Consider the following 17797-nt stretch of genomic DNA (forward strand, 5'->3'; position numbering starts at 1 on the left):
TTTGTCGGTCGCGGTATTCTTCAGCGTGAGTGGAATGTCTGGAGTGGTGCCAGCCAAGAGGCAACCAGCCAGGTAAGCCTTTTGAGCAGTTCATAATTTGTAAATGTCTCTACTGCTTTCTTTAATGTTGCCTCTATCTTCCTATTTCAGGTTGTTCTGTCCGGGAGGCGTGCAGATTCGAGGAAGCTATTCTCAGTAGCTGCGAATGTTTAAAGATGAAGACTGCAGGTAAAATGCTGCTGCTAATGATTTTCCTTTTGTCTCCTTGCAGGTTCTGCTTCTCCGAGGTTCGAGGGAATAGCTGGACACGGTGAGCGTCACGTTGCAAGCTGCAAAGTAATGCAAAGCGTGTTGTCTTGCTCGGATGTGGTTTAAGTAGCCCCAACAAAATAGTCCAGGTAAAGTAGTCCCTAGGCTACCCACCCAAAACACTAGACCGCATAGCTTGGTTCTTAGGAGCCAAGCTATGTGGATGCCTCCATTGTTTTTACTGGTGAAGAGGATTCCAGGCTCTAGAGGCCCGAGTCCTGACTCCACCTGGCCAATGGGTTTGCCAGAGGGGGTTTTGGGCGAGGGTCGCGACACCTATTTCGGTTTCACAAAGTTCAGTCACATATGCTGCTGTCAACCTTGATTGTAACACAGTCCGGTCTGCTATCAGTCTCTGCGACTCACAGCTGTGTTCACTGGAGCGGCTTTTTCATCTGAGCCAAGGACAGTACTATAGCGGCAATCGCTGCTACCCGCCTTGGCTGTCAATTCGGGAGGGCCCTGTATACCTTTGACACACACAATGCACCGTTCAGCTGTAATTTCCGGTCTTGTGTTTCTTTTCCTCGAGGCCTCGTTAAAGTCGCAGTTCTTCTCCAAAAAGGTCGAAGGTAGTTCCCTCCTTGCAACCCTCTCTGGTCTTGCCGCCTTTCTGCTCGGTTTAAACTGCCATCTCAGAATTGCTGCTTCCTTGTACGTTTTGCCTTGCTCAGAGCGTGCTTTCATGTTCCCCACACAGATAAAAGGCGGAAGTGTGATGGACTTCAGGTGTGTGTGTAATTATCAATAATTCTGACTCTGCCTGACCCTTGTGTTGGGACATGTCCGGTATATGTCTCTGGTCCGTTGTCGCTCACGGTGAACTGTCAGCGCGAAAGTGTTTGTGTCGGAAAAGAGGGGGTGGGGGTTGAGTTCCTAGTCATCTTCCTTGGTAGGATGGGGAACAGGTGTTATTGGGAAGGGGATAGCGTGTCTCACCCTCCGGTGTCCCACTGCCACTCCCCGAGGACCCCTCACCCAGGTGATTTCCCCACCCCCACTGGTCCACCTCCAGGAACTGGTTCCAATAGCGATGGCCATGTCCTGGCCCCCTGGATGACAGATCCCCGTGGGACTAACGGGTGAAACACCTTCAGGTTTCTCACACCACTCACCATTTATTTATGGAGCCTGGGTAGAGTAACCTGAAATATAAGAAAACACTACTTAACTTAATAAAATTGTTGTTTTGTTTAACTATCACCAACACAAGTGAACTCTAATTTACCTGCAGAAACACCCTTCAGCGGAGAAACATTGTGGCTCCTGTGAAATGCAGGAACAAGGCCCATTCTTCTTGGGATTTGGACTGCTTGTGACTTGGTTCCATCATTTACTGCATTTTAGCTACTTACCTACTTGCTGAATAAGTGACCTTTTAATGTATTTATGGACCTCTGAGTAATGCATAGATTTTTCAGAGTATTGTGATACTACTACTTGTTAATTCATTTTTCAATGTCCAAAGGCCTATAATAAATAACTGTTTAATACATACTGTCTACATTGAGTTATTGTGTGCCATACTGTGTGGACTAATTGATGGCCCCCTAACCTCACTCATTCTCATCTGAGAATAAGCCTGGACTGATCTCCATTGCTACCTGTATTGGGGTTTTGCTAACCTCCGAGTTCCCTGTTCACTATAAGTAGGGTGGCCTCCTAAAATCTGTCTGCCAGATTCTAGCAATCCACTTTAACGCTGGCCAAATTTGCCGCTTCATCCACGTCTGCTGGGCGTTCTCGATGGGTATTTCAGCCTTGGTCATCTCATCAATCCATCACTGGCCCTAATCAGCACGGTTCTGGGATGCTTATTCAGTTGTCCTTTAGGCCCCACTGACTGTTTCTTAATGCAGCTTTTTGCTCATTCTTTGCAACCTCCCATCTCTGGGGGGGCTTCTGTCCCAGAGCCTGGAATTCTTCTGTTGGTAAAACCAAAAACTGTAGACAATTGGTTGACTTTTCATTATAGCAATGAACTGACCAACATATTTTGTCCATTGAACTCTGAGAGAACCTTTTGTTTTTTACAACATTTCTAAACTCATTAAGACTTTACTTCCCTGACATTTACTATACTGCATGTATGTTTAGATGGGGAGTCAAGGGGGCAGTTACCATAAGCAGGGAGAAGAGGAAGAGCTAACATTTTTAGGCTAGTGTTTTGATTTTTACCAGTAATTGTTGATTTTTAAATTGCATTTTGCTTTTATCAACAGCTTTCCCGTTTCTGATGTCTCCCAGCCAGGCTATGCATGTTTCCTTGCTTCTGGGACTGTGCTATTGATTAGCTGATGTGGTGACTTGGAGGAACTCCCAACACTGCTGTATGAGGGCAGTGCGACAGAGGACAAAGTTGACTCAGCTGCCACCAAATGTGGGCCCAGGAGCTGATTGGGAAGGACTTCAAGGGAGCCTGATCCTCCTCTGAGAGGGTGTTCAATTAATTGCTGGGCGTTCTTCCTGCTCTGCCACAGTGGACAACCTTGCCTAGCAGCCCAACGACTGGGAAGAGGATGTCTGCTTGCCTCGTGCATAGGGCCCGGGATTGTGTACTGGTACCTGGGGGCCCAGACGGACACAGCAGCTTGGCTGCAAGAACAATCCAGTGCATAATCACTCTCGGAAACTCAATTTCCCAGAATACACCAGAAGGGAGCGAACTGGCCCTCAGACCCAAATATAGAGACAAGAATGGGGTCATTCGCTGACCAGATATTCCAATACCCCAATGTAGGGGAACACTTCACCCAGCAGAAGACTGCAGAGTTGCCAAGTTATATATAGTGCATTCCAATATTGCGCTGTTCCCCGCAGACACATATGAAATCGCGTGGGTCCACTCAAACCCTAATATGAACCAATCACTGTCTTCCATCAATAAGAGGAGGAATTAAGACTCAAAAGAGGAATGGTCAATCCCAGAACGGAATAAAAGGGCATAGGTGGAAGAACCAATCTGAGTCAGACTTAACATATACCCCCCATTGGTTTAGTGTCTTGCGTCTTGAGGAAGTAAACATACCTGCTGATATCCCCTTGATGCTGCTGGAGGGAGCAAGACTGCAGGACCTGCCACCTGAGCAAACCTGGAGAGGCTGGGAGAGCTATAAATTATGGGAAGGGGAGGGTTACCAGAAGGGTACCACAGCTTCCCTACTCCTTGGGAGAACTGGAAAGTCAAAGCACTGGCAGGAGTCTCGGTGCATATGCAAGGCCTGCTGTGAATGCTTAACCTGAGGCTCACAAGAGAGACCTACTGTGTGTCCTTTAACCCAACACATAGGAGAAAGGCATATCATGAATCTTGGTGCCAAGGTCCCAGGGGGAGTCCTGAAACTCAACATCCGAAAAGGACGGGTCATGAATTAAAAAAAATCGAAGGTCCAAGAGGGACCTCTTCTAAACCCTGAGAGAGCAAAGGGATAAGTCTGTTTTGTTGCAGTAGCGAAGGGACAGGGTTTGAAAAGTAGAGTTGTGAACTGTGCATTGGCCATTCCTTGGAAATTTAGTAGCCTAGGCTAGCGAGTAGGCTACAGACATTCTTAGGTATGTGGCTTTTTCTGTTGGCCAATATTCAAATCGACAGAATTCCTATTTTGGGTTATCAAGGCCCCATCCACCGCAGCTCCTTTTGTTCACTACTGAAATCCCCCTGCCATTTGCAACCCTTTTCACCTCAATGTATATGAGATTGGGTCGTCCCAAGGCACCCAGTCCCCCAGGGTTCTTCTCAGGCACCCCATTTTTGCCCCAGGTGGATTCTATCACTCTACATTGGTTTTAGGTAATAAGCTGGTGGCAGCTACAATTGAGTTTTGGCTTGACCAGGGGTGCTAGCCAATTTTACTACGTTCATAGCCCAATGTACCTTTAGTAGCCATTACGGTACCAATGTATTTTTAAGTCCAGCTCTTGGCCATTTTGTTTTAGAGGCTCCCTTTATTCAGGGAACCCATGAGACCATCCTAAAAATGGCCTTTGTGCACAAGTGAGATGTTTCTGCGACCAGCCATGCACCTGGATCCTTTAAACCATCATGTAAAAGAAGAGCTTGTAGTCACTGGATTGTTTGGCCATCCCTAGCATTCTTCTCTGGATATGCCTCCGAGAGTACCTACCTTGTGCACTGGATTGATGGGTTATTCAAGTTACTTCTCTTCAGGTGCCTCTGTGATCTAGGGTCTATGCTGATTCTACCGCGTTTTAACATTCAATTGTATTTGTGCAAATCATGTTTGGTATAGTCTTCCGGGGGCATCTGCATCCTTCACTTGGCGCTGAAGCTCTTCAAGAGGATCTCGTCTGGCATCCCTTTGGGTCGGTTGCTATTTTTTCTGAAACTCGTGGTGTGAAAATAGAATGTACCTTCTTTTTCCTACTGATTTTCTTTCCCGTTGATATCTGTGTATAACGGTATTACTGTATTGTTTTGCCAAGGTGTGTAGGGAACCTGCTGCTAGAAGTCTAAATGTGATATGACTTCTGGTGGCCCCTGGCTTTATCTTCTGAAGTATTTAACCTCTTTCCACCCTCCAAGTGCATGGTGTGTAATAATAATACTAGACCGTACAGGATTGAGAATTACTGTACCTGTGTTTGGTGTTCCCCTCTTCTTCCTTCCCATTAGCCTGTGATGTGCCTACCGCCAGGCTCTGGGCAACACGGGTATTTTAGGAGCGAGTTTGCTGTTTTTATAAATGCACTGTTTTTTCTTACTCTGCAGTTACTGGTATGTTTTAACTTTAGTGCTCATTATACCTGATAGAGGTTATATGTGTAATAAAGCTTATATTTTTCAGTATATTAGTGTGGGTCTTTTCTTTGGTAAAATCTGGACTAACCGTAGTTAACCTCCCTCCCTTGAAGACTGACTGCTCCGGCACAGCTGCCACTGTGGGGGGCTTTTGTTTAACATTTAGGCTGTATACAGTTTCACCTTTGTTAGATGGTTCAAAGCTCTTACTCAGAGAATGTTATGCAGAAATCTCCTTACCCCATGTAACAACGTTCCCCAATACATGGACACGAAGGGACAAGATGGTCATGTGACCCCCTCAGGACTGTGAGTTGAACAGATGACCTTCATTTTAGCTGCCTGGAGCAGTAGCTCAAAAAGGACCCCAGCTAGACAAAATGGTTCCTTGTGGTGGAGGCCATTTTGCACAAAGGAAAGCTTGCCCCCCACCAAGCCACATTCCTAACAGGGAGACCAAATAAACCATGGAACCTTTGGGGTACCCCTGCCTTGGGAGTGTTAAGAACTCTAAAGGCAGAGCACGAACAATAGATCCACTCTTCCAAGGAGGCTTTAGAGCAAGCTTGGCTCTGAGGAATAAGTTAGTTTAAACCAGATAACAAGCAAAAAGTGCAGGTATGCGCCACACCCGGTAAATAAAGGACTTTCACATGACCCCAACATCATTTCCGAGAGGGGACAAAATGGATTGCTCTGCATGCACCACTGTCCGGGTAGTCATACTAAGCAAGGCATGGTATCAAACAGTAAGACAGACACAAGTGATCACAGTTAAAGGGTGTTTATTGAACTTCAATTGGGTTTGAAAAACACTTATCTTAACCTAAATCTAAAGATGGGAGCAAGCTGTGACCATCAAATAATACCGTCCTAGTGGTGTCTGTGAAAATAAAAGGTTGTATACTAATAAACCTATTGCCAATCCTTACTTCTAGTTACAAATAGTGTGGTAAACTAAGTTTTGCAAAAGAAGAGTGTTCAAGAAATGATAGGTCACGATCTTGAAGCAGTTGGCTTCCCTTGCCCACATTTTCAGCATGGGACAAGGCAGCACACTCGAGCTTACCACAGTCTTTGGCTTCTCTAGCACAAGGGTGCAGTTCAAAACCTCAACATCATGGCCTTCTGTGCCAAAGTCTCTTTGCCATTCAAAGTCTCTTTTACAGAGGGCCTGATGCAATATGACAAACTACAAACTTCCTTTCGCCGTAGGGTTTCACACGTACAAATTCTTTGGTGATTTTCTGTTCACCCCAGATCCCCCTCAATCGGGCACAGACCCACTTAACACAACACTTCCCATTGATCTCCCTCTGCCCGGGCTCGGACCAACTTTATCAAACAAAAAACCTTCTCTGGTGATTTTCACTTCACCCCGGATCCCCCTCTATGGGGCTCAGACCCACTTAACACAGAGCTTTCAATTGATCGCCCTCTGCCGGGCTCGGACCAAATTTATCAACTTTGCCACAAATGTTCTTTACTGTATCAACATCCAAGACCTTTGATTGTGCACAGGGTTTTGGTTGCTGGATACCTTACAGAGACTTTTGATTGAACACCCACGTGGTGCCAGACCACTCTGCCAAAGGTATTGTATCTCCGTTTCAAAGTTCAATCACTCATCAGCAGTTCAACTTTACGTGTCTTTTATCACACGTATTTCAAACAATGTAGCGCTCGCCATACAATGTTGCTGCTTGCAACTTTGGCTTCAACACAGACCGGTCTTGTATGGCTTCAACACAGACAGGTCTTGTATTGGTCTCCCCAACTCACCGGATGTGTTGATTTCACGGACGCTGCTTTGGTCTTGGAGCCAATGACAGTACCACAATGGGTAAATCTCCCTGCCTTGATTCTTGACGCGGGAGGGCCCCGGGTATCTCTGACACACACTGCATAATTCTTCAGTCTGTTTTCCTGGTCTTACGCTAACAGTTCCTTGTCGAAAAGGTAAAGGGAACTTCCCTCCTTGCATTCCCCTTCTGTTTCACTGTCTTTCTCCTCTTGTTAAACTGCCATTTTGGAACTGCTGTTTCCTTGTGTGCTTTGCCTCGCTCCGAGTGCTCACGTGCCTTGCCTTTTATCTGTGTGAAGAAGCTTAATGGAAGTCAGGTGTGTGTGTGTGTGTGTGATGGTCAGTAATTGCCTGACCTTGCCAGGATTCAGTCCGGCTTTCCATGTTCCGTGCAAAAAAGTGTATGACTAATCATTATATAGAACCAGTTCTGATAGGAACACTCCTTTTGTTACCTAGTTTCTCCAGCTCCCATCATTGTGGAGATTATTCTCTCTTTAGGATTTTACTGACCATTGTATTGGGACATGTGAGGTATACGGCTCGGGTGTTAGTCCGTTTTCTCTCATAGCGGGATATCCGTGAGAATGTTTGTGTTGTAAGGGGAGTTGGGGGTGAATTGGAGTTCCTAAATATTGGTAGGATGGGGTAAAGGTGTTTATAAGGAAGTGGATACCGCGTCTCACCATCCGGTGTCCCACTCCCCGCAGACACCTCGCCCAGGTGATCCTCCCGCACTGGTCCACTCCCAGGAACTGGACACAAAAGCGATGGCTGTGTCCTGGCCACCTGGATGACAGATCCCCGCAGAATAGTGGGTGAGACACCTTCTGGTTTCTCACACTACTAATCAAAATTCAGTTGAAGCATTCAGTACTTTAAAAAGCCATTAAAATGTTTAGTGGACTCGCAAAGTTGGCAAAAGGGAAGCCCAAATGTACTTTCTGATCCTGCAATCCTACTAGGTAATGGCTCGGGAGCCATTAACAATTCTGCTACCTATCCGGCTGGTTGCTTCATGTGAGCACAGGTCATGCACAGGTCCAGCTGTTGGGCATGAGATTCATCCGATGTAACTGGATGCAGAGGAGTACACCAGATTCTGTTGGGTGGTTTTGAGACTTGTAATGTAACTATATGGAAGAATGCTACAGGCTGCTATCCTTCCCTTAATCGAGACCGAGGAACATCTGATCTCAGTTCAGGGCCTACCAGATCTGCGTTCTGGTGTGATGCCCGCATAGTGAAGAGCAGGGCACACAGTTAATACGAATGTTCAGAAAGCTTCATTTGATGCCAGTTCCAGGTGTTAATTAGATCCAGAGTATAGTGTGACTGACCTATCTAGGTGCTGAGGTTGCGTTGTGCAGATAGTAACCTGTTGTAATTCTTTATCTACTGAGTGTCTGCATCCTTATCCGATTGAAGCTGGCAAAGAATCATGCAAAACAGAAGTAAACTTGTATAGTGAGGATGCACTGCTGGTCCTCTTCCATTATTCTCAGCCTTCTACCAGCCATTGCATTTCTATCAACCATGGCATTTTGGCACCTAGAAACACTGGTGTACAAGAGTGTTATAAATGCCACATCATATATAATATCAAAGTGCCGTCCCCTTGCTTGCCATCAGTTCACCCGTAAGAAGCAGCCCCAACCCAGTGTCCTTCACCCTGCCCTGCCCACATAATAGTCCCTTTGGTAGGGGGGCTACACCCCTTTGGTACCCAATATAACCCCCTGGCCCTCACTCTTTAAGGGGAGATGGTAACTGCAGCTCAGGTAGCTATATAGCTAGACTCTATGGTATGAAGTGGGCACCACCTTGTAAGAGTTGTTGTTACGTTCGTATTGGATGTATGGTGCTAACCAGAAACTGCATTGCACTATACAGTGGAAGACTAGGTACGAAACTGGGAAAGCTTCCACCAGTGCTGGTTGCACATCGGTAGTTAATACTGCAGCATAGAAAAAAGTCGATCAGAATGTCCTTTGACATTTGTATCCGCATACACCATCTTTATCACTCTATCAAACGCTGTGATCACTAAGTTTGGACTCAATGTTCAATACAGTGCCTGATTATGCCATATGCTAGCACTGGTGATTGTTTTGAAAATAAGGTCACACCTCAATCTTATGAGCTCCTGGTTGATGCCAGATGCTGCCCTGATGGACTTGTAGTATGAAATGCATTGGACATTTTTCCTGTTTCCCAAGCATTCATGATGGAGCAACATCAATAAAAGTGGTCTTTGCTGATACAAAGATCAACATACATTCCCATTGGCTTTTTTTCTAAACTACAGCAGTTCCTACCAAGTGCAACCAGCACTGATGGAGGTTCCTCCAGTTCCGTACCATTATGCAGATGGTTCTCAGAAGAGCCTATTCTCTGCCCAAGTGGTATCCAGCCATACTCCTAACGTTTCTAGCACGGCTGTGCAACTTCCAGACAGCCCAGTCCTGGGTATAGCTGCTGAAGGAGCCACAGATGGAAAGCAACCCTCTTTTAGCATGCCAGTAGTTCATGCCCCCCCCCAATCCCATCTCCTAGGACTCCCATCATTCCTGCCTCTAGAACCTAGACGGTGGTCCGTTTGTGGTGTAGGGAGAGAATAGGAGTGCATTTACTCACCCCTGGGCAATGGCAGATCTCGGCAGTCCCTTTTCTTTTGGCGGAGCTTTTGTTGGCTACATGGCAATGCATAGGGTTAAACGAGATCCTACATCAAATCTTGCAAATTTTCTGTTTGGAACAGCAATATCCAACTTATCCTAGATTTTGCAGGCAGTAGAACTGATGCATCACTTTCTCCCCAGATCAGACCTGACTAGGACCATCCCACCCCCAAGGAACTGGGCCTCCATCCAACAGAACACTCCACTAGTCATCTGCTAAACCAACCGTCACAACAACCAACTAATAAGACCTGACTGCCACAGTGATGGTCAAGCTGGTGGACAGGTACTTTGAATTAACATAGGACAACATGTAGTGCCACACAAAACATTTAAATTAAATCTATTCTATTAAATCTATTCTGTCTCGTCTTGCTGTCCCTTGCACTTAATGGAATGCAAAATTTCCTTCTAAGCCATCATTGGCCTCTTTCTTGCGTGTTTTCGAACTCTGACATAATTTTCAGTATTTTGGTTTCCTCAACTGTTCAGATTTCCCTTTTATGCATAGCTGCCACACAATTCACCTGCAAGGGGGATAGCTACACAAGTTTTTCGTTGGTCTCTTACTTGAGGGAAACCTGCACATGCATGTTTGAAACCCCCAGCAGAGCAGACTTGGCATTCTATCTATCTTGAGTTGATAAATCACGTATTGTTCCAAAGACGGCAGTAATACCTGTTGATAAGTGCTTGGAAGTAGGAGGAATCTGCCATGAAACACTGTATAAGAAAACAATATCTGACCCTCCCACCACGCCATGAGTGTTTTAGCAAATAATGCCCCCCTTAAATTAGGAAGTCTGTTCTGTAATTTGTATTCTTGTTTTGCGTCATTGCACGAATGTGTAGGCAAGCAGGGGGAAATCCTAACTGATGGTGTTTGGTGTACGTTATCTGCCTGGGTGTTGATATAGAACATTTTCTTTTGCTCAGTTGACTTTCCACCTCCTGTGCCAGCACTGTGGCATAGATTGTGGTCAGCCATATATTTGTGGTGGTCTCACTACAAATGGAAAAGTTGTTGTGCTAAAATGGATAAGCTTGATAATTGTGAACGCAGTTACATTTATTGTGGCCTGAGCTCCATTTTCCATTTGTAAATCCTTGGCTTTATCCTACCGTTTCAGGTACTGTGACTGCTTTGCTAACGGGGAGTTCTGCAACAACTGCAACTGCACAAACTGCTACAACAATCTGGAACATGAAAACGAGAGGCAAAAAGCAATAAAGGTGAGGCTGTTTTTTAATAAGTCATAATATTGTTACGACTGGATAGTAGAATTTGAAGAGTTTAAAAGAAACTAAAATTTTGACGTAACGTAGTCAAGGCAAGGCTTCCAGGCATCTTTTGCCCACCACTATTGATAATGCACTAGACTCAATTTGTGGTGATCCAAAATGAGAGCAAGCTGTGAGAAATAGGTACATGAATGAATAATAAAAAATATGTTGTCTGTTATGCATTAGCAACTACATTTAGTTCATTTGTTGGGTCTCTATTAACAGGCATGTCTCGACAGGAATCCAGAGGCCTTCAAACCAAAAATAGGTAAAGGAAAAGAGGGCGAATCTGACCGGCGGCACAGCAAGGGTTGTAACTGCAAGCGGTCAGGATGCCTTAAAAATTACTGTGAATGCTATGAGGTAAGCAGTGGATTGGTCCATTCTAGTTAAACTAATTCTGTTTGTGCTAGATGTCCTGAAATAAATCTGTTTCATATACAATTCTGTGGGCTCGGAGCATCTGGTTAGTTTCTCCTTTTCGTTGGCGTATGCAGTTGGGCTACTCAGCTCTTCTACCAGGATGGCATGTACAGGTTTGAATGTGCAGTCCTGGTAGGCAAGGCATACATTAATCAAGTGAGTTGGATATATGCGGGGCATGCCTGATTTCTCTTACTCTTTTGTATCCTTTGTGTAGAGGGGTTTGTGACAAGAAAGGGAGTGAGGGGAAAAGGTTGTGTTCGTTCAGAATACCATTTTTGGGAGGGGGAGTCTGCTCTCCCTCCATCGGTCCACTAAACATTTGCTTTTTTGTATTTGTTTTTCCAGATCTTTGACCTTATTTATGTGGTCTGAGGGACTTCTACTGATGTACCCCTGCCGCTGCATCCCTTTTTGGTGGTCTGTCTATATAAGCCCATGTGGCTCCCATGGGCTGGCATACTTTTTAAGCATCCCACTTTGCAACTACGGTGGTTTAATCACTCTACAAGTATTGTGGAGTAGGCTGGTGGCAGTTGTGATTTAGGTTTGGCTTCACCTGGAATGCTGCTGCATTACTGAATTAGATGCCCCCCTGTACCAGTGTAATAGCTATTGGGGCACTTGTGCATGTTGTATGTCCTCCTCCTGGCCATTTTGCTTCTGGCCATCTTTGTCTGTGGGGGCCATGAGACCGGCCTAAAATTGATGATGTGCGAATGTGGGCTCACCTTGAGCCCATCCTGGGCCCTTCATGAATGTTTAGACTGGCTTAAGCTGGTTTCCAACCCCATACAGCCCCAATGTTGCAGAGTCAGAGTTTGCAGTGTTTTTAGGGATAGTCTAAAGCTGCCTGCTAAAACATTTGTCTACCTGTTGTGATTTGAGCGCTGGTTTATGCCAGCTTTTGAGCGAATGTGCATATTTGGCGTGACACTGCATTTCTCAGATCAGTTGATTCCTACCTGAATAGCTGAAGGATTTGCCATACAGTTGGGCATCTGACTTTACAGGCCAGGTGTGGCCATTCAGGCAGAATCATAAGCCCTTTGTCTCTTGAACCGGTTTCTTATTTTTTGCTGCTGGAAGACTTTCCAGTCCTCCTTGCAGACTGGACTGGATGGCTCATGCTGAGACTGTTTCTGTGTTGTTCCTTTGTTGCCTTCCATGTTAATCTTCTGGGACTAGCCCATCAAGGTAGGGAGTATGTAAGGTTCAGATAACTGGTGGGTTGCTACTACTCGGCCGTCTGCTGGTCCATCTCAGGCACTGCCACAGGTCTCAGTTGAGGGACTTCTTTCTGCTCGCTGGTTTGCCTGTTTTGCCCCTTGAGCCATCGATATCCACTTGGTCAGGGTTCCTCTGTCTTCTGGGAGCCCGCCTCATCCTTGTGCTACTTCTGGATTTTTGGCCATCCTCCTGGAAAGGCAGATTCTTGTTGTGTGTCATATAGGTCATCGCTGATCCAATTTGCAATCCCATAGGCACCGGATCCTGTTTCTTACCCTGTAAAAGAACCGTTGTACTCACTGGGTTGCTTTGCTGTTTCTGCTACAAGACCTTTGCTTATGGCACTGTAAATACCTTCCCCTGGGTCGTGTTATTGGTTGAATTTCCCATTAGGGTTTCCCTGGGTACTGAAGTAAATGTTGCAGGCCCGCCTCTACCACAGTATGCCATTGACTTTTATAGGCACAACACCTGCTCTACTTCTTTCTACATTGGTCGTCTGGGTCTCATACCTGGAATTGGAGCTACTCATGGGCATCTCCTTTGGTGGTCCCTGGGGTTGGTTTCTCCATTGTCTGCACTTGTGGGGTTAGAACCAGTACTTACCTGACTTTATTCTGTAATCGTGGCACTGCCTGAAGCGTTTGTCCTGTTATTTCTAATGGGGTACTTTTCTACAATTTCTAGACTCCACCAAAGTGGCTTGTAAAGGTAATTTGCCTAAATACTGAATTTTCTTCTTGCCCCCTTTGGTCCCTGTAATTTTCTACCAGAGACTAGAATTATATCAATTACCCCTGTAGATACTGTATAGATAATATGGTTTTGTGTGTTTTGTTCTTACTAATTACTAGAGGTTGTAGGAGACTACAGTGATCTTAATGTGTTGGCATTGTGAGCGCTGGAAATTACTGCAATGTTGTATTTGGGTCTACATTGATTTTCTTCTCCCCGCCAACAAAGCATTATAATGTACTCCCAGCAGGAATGGGTCATAGAATTGGGTATAGGAGTTAGAAGTTTCTATGAGGGCCTTTTACGGTTTTCTGTAGTATATAACAACCCAAATACTTATTTGACCTGTGTTAAATGTTTAGCCCTATAACAGAGTATACATTTTCATTGTATTGGTGTAATGTATTCTTTTGGGGTCTCCCTTGGACTAACTGTACCTATTCACCATTGGAATGAAGCTTGTCTGTGCTGCCATAGATACCAATCAAGAGTTTGGTCCATATTTTGGTTGGAACCCTGCACATCCTTGGGGTAGGTGGTTTCATATCCCTCATCAGAAGTCAGTAGAAAAATTATCCTAACATCAAACAATGTTTCTAAATGGCAAAATTTCCATCACCCGCAAAGCATGCATTTTGATAACTACCTCCCCTCTAACTGGGAAATTGTCTTCTTGAAAAAACATTTTAATATCATTGCAGAACATGAAAACCAGGTAAGTAATTTTCATTCCTAGTCAACAGCGGTCGGACGGGTAGAAGGGGGCACTCTAAACTAGGATGGCTACAGTTAAGCTCTTTGGTGCTGGTAGGGCCGAAACCTCAGTCTGGCTACTTGCAACTTTGCATAAGAAGCCATTTTATTAGACCCCGGCCTGTGTTACATGTTTCTAGCGTCTTGTGGCCACATAGTCATTAATGTTTTGGAAAGCTCTCGACATTGAGTTGGTCATGATCTGGGTCCCATTTCTGTATTGACAGACCTACTTTGCCACTCCCTGCACGCCTTGAGCACCTGGACCACATGCTGCTGATGCTGTTGGGGCATGCAGGTGTTTTAGGTTATTAGGTCCAAGCCCATGGCTATTGCTTTTCTCGAAAAAGGAAAACTAACCTTTAGGCCAGGACCAGTTACGGCCCTAGAAATGGAGCTTGACATGTGATTCAGGGGCCCAGGACCAAATTTGCCAACTGAATGAAAGCTACAAACCTGGAGCTCGGGGACCAGATGATCGGAAGCATTCTTTTATCCATATGTAAGGTCCAAACTTGAGCAAATCCACCCTCTTGATTAACAAGAAACCGTTGTGATGACCCCAGGTAACAATGTGCGAAAAGCAGGGATTGAAATATAAATGTGATGAGCAGGAGCTAAAAAGCTCATCGAGCATTGTTCAGTAAACTGGCAGTATCTCTGGGAAATGGGGAGCTAGTACATAGTGTCCTACAAACCGAACTTCCACTTGATGTAAATTATCACTTTCTGGACATATTACATTACCCATTATGCTTTATCTTCAAGATGCCCAGTACTCCTTTATATACCTTGCCAAATGCATATGTAATATCACGTGTTGGTACAGGAAAAGATGTCAAGAGTAGCTCATTGTTGCTGTTGATGTCATGCTAGTTGGACTCTTTTAGGGTACAACCAGAAGTTACATTGCTCTCAGCTAACAGCAATTCTGAACCCTGAAAAGGGAGAACCTTTGCCTACTTACATTTGCCAGCAGAGGGAGCTCCTGTCCAGACCGCAAATGCTGTAAGGAACATTCAAGAAAACTCTTAATTATTCAGATGTCTGAGGTTGTTGTGCCAAGCAGGTGCTTTATTTCAGTAGTGTTTGCCCTGTGATGCTGAAGGGTTCGCAGTATTTGATGTGAAGTTTGGGGAACCTGATCTTCAGAAGTTTAAAGGGGGTGTGGGGAGAGTAAACATGGCAGGATATCTACTGAGAGATATAATCAGTTTGTTGATGTAACGGATTATTGTCATTGTGATAAATTCCCAAATGGCCATTACATTTTTTTTCTTCAGATTTTAGGCATGCTTGTCATTTTGCCTAATGTTTGGAAATATTTTTCTTTTTGAAAATGTCCTTCCTTTCACCTCAAGTAACCCCCAGCTGTTTTTCTATGCCTTGAAACCTGACCTGGACGAAAGTAAACCCTTTTTGCTTCACTTAGCTTGCTCGACTCATGAATTTTACGGGCACTGGCCTGCCCTTGTGGTTACCAGTGCAGGTGGACTATTCCCCCCTATCCACCTTTCATGCTACCTTTGTTTTTAACCTTGTACATATCACCTTACACCTTACAGTGATGGCCTTCAGGGGTAATTTGTATCCCTTTTAATTTTATTTTCAGTAAAATATTTATTACCTTTTTGTTGTTCCCAGGACAGGTTGGTTTCAGTGAACTGTATTTCTACTGTTTTCCTGTGCACCATACCCCCAACCCCATAATGCCAATTTGAGTACCATATTCTTCAAATGGCTGTGCCATACGGGTTCAGCCCTGTCCTTTGGCCATCTTGTTCTTTGTTGTTCTTCCCGCACAAAGTCCAGAAACTGGCATACATGCCCTCATGCATGATCTGGCTTGTATTCCCTGGCAAAGTGCTATGTGTTTGTGTGACATGCCAAAAATGGAGTTTGGGGACTGCCAATCAATATTATGCCAGAGCATGTCGAGTTGATTTGTGGCTTGCACTGACCATGATTAGACGGCCCATTCAGGTCCTTGCCGTTGGTGGCTGGTGCCATCACCCCAAACATTGAATAAGAGGAACCCTCCAGCAGTTTCTCAGACTAATCATTTAAACAAAGACCCTGAAGACCTAGAGGACTACTACTCTGGACAACCCTCATTGTCGAAGCCGTCTCCGGGTGAATCCCTGCTGCTTTAGCAACAGTCCTTGAAGACCCTTGCCAATGCTTCAGCCCTTGGACTGGTGGGACCTATCCGGCTTTTGACCTCTGCAAGAAAAGCCCACTGCCGGAAGATGTCGAAATTGTCCTGGGGCGTTCCAGTAGGCTGATGGACTCTGCAAGGGCATCTCTGCAGAGTTTTCATCATGCAGAACTGGAGCATGTCAACATTTGGCCTAAGATGATCTCTACTGCTGTTACTGCTCTTCGTGCTGTAAGGAGTCAGAAATAAGAACCAAACGCAATCTTATTTTCCTCTCAAAATCAGACCTTTCATTCGGCAAAAAGGAGGTTGGGATAAAACCTCTTTAGCCCTATTCTAAAGAGCAACATCCCTACCTAGAAACTAAAACTAAAATTCTGTCTGTGTCAGAATATCAGTTATTAAAGAAAGCCCTCCTTGTGTCCAAAACGCACTATTCTGACCCCCACACTAAACAAAACAACAAAAGGTACAAGGCAATGTGTTTGTCTGGATGTTGGCCAAACATGTTCAAAAGCAAAAACATAAAGGATGATATAAAGACCCTTGGATCCAGAGGTTGTTCCCCTTCCCCTGGATTCTTCCATCAACTGGCAAAAAATGACTCTTTAGCAAATGTTTCCTGGACTCACAAGCTTCTTGTTTGAACAAATAATTCTGTAACATTCTTTCTGTAGTATTTGTCGGAACTGGGCAGACTCACTGGTTCTTTCAAGCATCTGCGATGCTGTTCGCGCCTTTGCCGTGTGATTCCTTCACCAGCTTTCCAGTTCAGAGTGTTTTGACATTCTCCCTGTGTGTCTCTGTGGTCACCCGCCAGCTCTGCTGCCCAGGCTGGAGAATGTTTTTGCGTTGAGCATCCCAACTTCCAGGAGCCCCAGTGTGGCTCCCAGCATCTCCTCACCCCTTCTTGCTCACATGCGGTACTTATCCTCTTCTCCCAGCGGTTCTCTCCATTACAGCAGCTCAATTGGCGTGCCTCAGAGTGGGTGGTAACGTCTGTACTGTACTGCTCGACTTGACAGTGCGGTTGCTGGCTTTAAGTGTCCTGCTCATTGCAGATTTGGGAAAATAACTAGTGTGCTTGTTAAACTTTGACTACCTGTCAGTTTACACAAACTCCCTTGTTGTCCTCGTCTCAGTACTTGGGTGGTTATGGGAGTCCATTGTTGTCTGGGACTTTTAAATTCTTAATGGTTTTTCTTGTGTATTTCACATAAAGGCACATTAGGGACAAAAGATGTGTGAGAGTTTTGGGTGTTTGAGCCAAAGGTGGGGGCATGACAGGAACAGTGTAAGGAGGTGGTTTCTTGACTTCATGTACGGGGGGGAATGGTTTGTTGACAACAGGCCATTAAGGCTTTGGGTGCCAGAGGGTCTTCGTCATGGGGAAGGGGGGGAATTTTGTGCCTCATCCAATGAAGTCATGACATGTCCCCGGTAGTTGTCTCCTCCCATGTGATCCTCCCTCATAAAGCCGACATAGGTTCAGGATCAGGGAGCGGCTGCCATCCCCTGGCCACATGAGAGGAGATTCCCGCCGAGAAATCCGTGATGACTCCATTGGATTCATCAAATAAGTAAGCATAAATCAAACTAAATACCTGTAGTAAACAATTACGTTTTCCACTACTTACTTTAGGGACTAGAAGTGTTTCAAT

At 45.1% G+C, this 17797-nt stretch overlaps 1 protein-coding gene across 2 annotated transcripts in view; it reads left to right on the top strand.

Moving 5' to 3' along the window:
- The window catches only part of LIN54 (lin-54 DREAM MuvB core complex component), an 825244-nt gene that overhangs the window by 669383 nt on the left and 138064 nt on the right, over window positions 1-17797 (top strand). For both annotated transcript variants that reach the window (XM_069626123.1, XM_069626122.1), the window contains exons 11-12: window positions 10684-10786; window positions 11063-11200. In XM_069626123.1, coding sequence (XP_069482224.1) covers window positions 10684-10786; window positions 11063-11200 — 241 coding nt within the window. The remainder of the gene's footprint in view (window positions 1-10683; window positions 10787-11062; window positions 11201-17797) is intronic.

The sequence above is a fragment of the Ambystoma mexicanum genome, chromosome 6p (genome assembly GCF_040938575.1).
Source record: "Ambystoma mexicanum isolate Mex_15411 chromosome 6p, UKY_AmexF1_1, whole genome shotgun sequence".
NCBI lineage: Eukaryota > Metazoa > Chordata > Amphibia > Caudata > Ambystomatidae > Ambystoma > Ambystoma mexicanum.